Consider the following 4489-nt stretch of genomic DNA (forward strand, 5'->3'; position numbering starts at 1 on the left):
TAACAATGGATGTGAAAGATCTCTATAAAGAGAACTATGAAACTCTAAGAAAAGAAATAGCTAAAAATGTTAACAAATGGAAAAATATATCATGCTCATGGCTGGGAAGAATCAACATTGTTAAAATGTCCATACTACCCAAAGCAATATACAATTTTAATGCAATCACTATTAAAGCTCCACTGTCATACTTTAAATATCTTGAAAAAATAAAACTTTGTTTTATATGGAATCAGAAAAAACTCGAATAGCCAAGACATTACTCAAAAATAAAAACAAAGCAGGAGGAATCACACTACCAGACCTCAGGCTATACTATAAATCGATAGTGATCAAAACAGCATGGTACTGGCACAAAAACAGAGATGTAGATGTATGGAACAGAGTAGAGAACCAAGAGATGAATCCAGCTACTTACCATTATTTGATCTTTGACAAGCCAATTAAAAACATTCAGTGGGGAAAAGATTCCCTATTTAACAAATGGTGCTGGGTGAACTGGCTGGCAACCTGCAGAAGACTGAAACTATACCCACACCTTTCACCATTAACTAAGATAGACTCTCACTGGATTAAAGATTTAAACTTAAGACATGAAGCTATAAAAATACTAGAAGAGAGTGCAGGGAAAACCCTTGAAGAAATCGGTCTGGGTGAGTATTTTATGGGAGGACCCCCCGGGCAATTGAAGCAGCTTCAAAAATACACTACTGGGACCTGATCAAACTAAAAAGCTTCTGCACAGCCAAGAACACAGTAAGTAAAGCAAGCAGACAGCCCTCAGAATGGGAGAAGATATTTGCAGGTTATGTCTCTGACAAAGGTTTGATAACCACAATCCACAGAGAACTCAAATGTATAAACAAGAAAAAACAAGTGATTCCATCACAGGCTGGGCAAGGGACTTGAAGTGAAACTCCTCTGAAGAAGACAGGTGCATGGCCTCCAGACATATGAAAAAATGCTCATCATCTTTAATCATCAGATAAATGCAAATCAAAACTACTTTGAGATATCATCTAACTCCAATAAGATTAGCCCATATCACAAAATCCCAAGACCAGAGATGTTGGCATGGATGTGGAGAAAATTGAACACTTCTGCACTGCTGGTGGAAATGCAAATTAATACATTCCTTTTGGAAAGATGTTTGGAGAACACTTAGAGATCTAAAAACAGATCTGCCATCCAATCCTATAATTCCTCTACTAGGTATATACCCAGAAGACCAAAAATCACATTATAACAAAGATATTTGTACCAGAATGTTTATTGCAGCCCAATTCATAATTGCTAAGTCATGGAAAAAGCCCAAGTGCCCATCGATCCACGAATGGATTAATAAATTGTGGTATATGTACACCATGGAGTATTATGCAGCCTTAAAGAAAGATGGAGACTTTGCCTCTTTCATGTTTACATGGATGGAGCTGGAACATATTCTTCTTAGTAAAGTATCTCAAGAATGGAAGAAGAAGTATCCAATGTACTTAGCCCTACCATAAAACTAATTTATGGCTTTCACATGAAAGCTATAACCCAGTTATAACCTAAGAATAGGGGGAAGAGATAGAGGGAGGGGAGGGTGGGGGGAGGATAGGCGGGAAGGTGATTGGTGGGATTACACCTGTGGTGCAAAAAATATATATATATATATATATAAAATCTCCAAGTAAAGATGTTTTTAAAAATCAGGGGGGAAAAGGTAATAATAGGAAAAGGACTTTATTTCTTTACCTCGCTATCTTTTTTAAGAGTGTCACTGGACTTTGTGTCTTCTTTTAGAGGAGTTTTGGCTGATTCTCTAAAGACCTTGGAAGGCAGTCCATGGTACTTAATTGACAAACACCAGGTAAAAATAGTAGAATTTGTGTTAACCACATCATTCTCACAGGAGTCAAAGAGCACCAGGGATCTAGATCACTGAAAAATGTTAGAGGTTTATCCAGGTCAATTTAATGAACTTATTCCATTCTACTGTAAAGTTGGAGCAACTCTAATCCAGTCATCGGGTGATAACATCTCTTCTCAACACTCTCCTCAGAGCCTTAGCTACATCCTTATTCCTAAGAGTATAAATCAGAGGATTTAGTGTGGGAGTAATGATGCTGTAGAACACAGAACCAACTTTGTCTTGCAATGGAGTGCGCTGAGAACTTGGTCTCATGTATGAGAAGATGCAGGCACCAAACCAGATGGAAACCACAATCAAGTGAGAGCTGCAAGTGGCAAAGGCATTTCTCTTACTCCCAGCTGAACGCATATGAATGACACTGTGGAGAATGATGGCATAGGATGTAGAAACCAGTAAAATAGGGAGAAGGAGGAGAAGGATACTGCTGATATACACTGTGGTCTCATAAACAGAGATGTCACCACATACCAACTTCACAACAGCTGGGAACTCACAGTAGAAGTGGCGGATTTTCCGAGCCCCACAGAAAGGGAAGCACATCAAGGTCACTGTGTAAATGAGGGAGTTCATGGATGCCCCTAACCATGACATAACAGCCATTATCAGTCCCACCTTTTTGTTCATGAGCACAGTATAACGCAGTGGATGGCAGATGGCAACATAGCGGTCATAGGACATGAGAGCTAGGAGAAGACACTCAGCACCACCCACGGACAAGTAGAGGAAGTGCTGGGCTGCACAGCCCACAAAAGAGATGGACTTCGTGCCCGAGAGGTAGTTAGACGCCATCTTGGGGATGGTTGTGAAGACATGTAGCAGGTCCATGAGGGAGAGCTGGCTGAGTAGGAAGTACATCGGTGTATGAAGCCAGGGATCAGCGCAGATGAGGAAAATGGTGAGTGTGTTGCCACTCACTGCAATCAGGAAGACCACCATGGTCAAGGAGAACAGAAAAAGGTGGGTGAGGGAGTCATCAAAGAGCCCCTCAAGGATAAAGTCAGTCAGAGAGGTCTCATTCCTCTGCCACATGTCCCCTTTCTCAGCCCCTGAGGAAACAAAGAGAAGAGGAGATGAAGCGTTATAACAGAAATGCTGGGGTCCAGCATAACTGACAAAAAGGACTTTGGATTGAAGGAAGAATTTCTGAAGAGAGGTTTTGTTTGTTTGTTTTCTATTTCTAGTTATTCAACAGCTGCAGTGATTTAGATAATCTTTTATAAAAAGAAAGACACAGAGAGCTTAAAATCTGGCATGATCACTCTGAAATTCCAGAATTCTAAACTATGTTAAGCACCAAACTTCTAGACTCATTTCTTTAAGGAAAATACATGGATATGCATGCACAGGGGCATGTATATATTTATGTATATAACTATACAACATACACAGGTTTGAGGGATTGGTTAAACCCGATAGTTTTAGGGTGTTTTACTGGGTGTCATTTTTTCTTATTTTATCAGTGAAGACCAAAGACTCTGAACAGGTTGTACATGTACATACACATGAAATAAATTTTGTTGTTGAACTTTGGTATTACACAATTGTGGAAGTTGGTTAGGCAATCTCCGCAAGGCTGTCACTTTTGTATCTGATGATGAAACTTGAAGTCCATGGAGCAAGTGGTCAAGAAGGAAAGTTGTATGTAAAGAGGGGCAGATCAAGGGCAGGCAGAAACCCACAGTATGAGCTGCAACCCACAACAGTAGAATGAAACCCATGTCAGTTCTTGCTGCCTCTGCGGCTGGTGATGTATCTTGCAGAAGCTGGAGCCTCTCTTAATGGCACTGAGTGCACACATCTAGCCCATAAATCAGAGAAGCTGAAGGGAGATCCAGAGGCCCATAAAGAAGTCACAGGCCCAGCAGCTGCTACACACCACTGATGTGATCTGCTGATCAGTAACATCTGTGTAAACTACAAAATGCCTGCTTCCCTCAGCCCCCTAAATATTTCAAGAATCTCCCCTTAGCCCACCTTAATGAGTAATAGAAACACATAAAAATGGGAATTCTTGGAAAAGTTGTTCACCCTAGCCCTAAGTCATATGTCCCCTTGTATATCTTGTGACTTAAAAATATTTGATTAATATATGAAATATTCATATAAAAACGAGGGCGAGACAAGTGCCTGTAGCTCAGTGGCTAGGGTGCCGGCCACATACAACTAGGGTTGTGGGTTCGAATCCAGCCCAGGTCTGCCAAGCAACAATGACAACAGCAATGAAGAAAATAGCCGGGTATTGTGATGGGCGCCTATAGTCCCAGCTACTTCAGAGGCTGAAGCAAGAGAATGACTTAAGCCCAAGAGTTTGAGATTGCTGTAAGCTGTGATGCCACAGCACTCTACTAAGGGTGACAGCTTGAGACTCTGTCTCACAAAAAAAGAAAAAAAAAAGGAGAAATACTCATTATTATTATCTACTGAATAGATCATCCTATACAAGTGCTAACTCATTCCTTGGAGGTCAACTCCCTTTTCCCCAGTCACTTCTGTCATTGGCCAGTGGTCCCATTAACAAAGCAGCCATGGAAACAAGGATAAAGATTATGAATGGGTTCAGCAACATGAACTACC

The 4489-nt window shown here is 40.7% G+C and overlaps 1 protein-coding gene across 1 annotated transcript; it reads right to left on the reverse strand.

Annotated features, from left to right (window-relative positions):
- Window positions 1-2005: 2005 nt before the first annotated feature.
- Window positions 2006-2944, reverse strand: LOC128562769 (olfactory receptor 2AE1). The gene has a single exon (XM_053558074.1). It carries the CDS (start codon window positions 2942-2944, stop codon window positions 2006-2008), a length of 939 nt encoding a protein of 312 aa, XP_053414049.1.
- Window positions 2945-4489: the final 1545 nt, after the last annotated feature.

This window comes from Nycticebus coucang, chromosome 12 (assembly GCF_027406575.1).
Source record: "Nycticebus coucang isolate mNycCou1 chromosome 12, mNycCou1.pri, whole genome shotgun sequence".
Lineage (NCBI taxonomy): Eukaryota > Metazoa > Chordata > Mammalia > Primates > Lorisidae > Nycticebus > Nycticebus coucang.

Excerpts from the sequence above, each read along its gene's own strand:
- LOC128562769 (XM_053558074.1), bottom strand. The coding sequence starts at position 2,944 with ATGTGGCAGAGGAATGAGACCTCTCTGACTGACTTTATCCTTGAGGGG.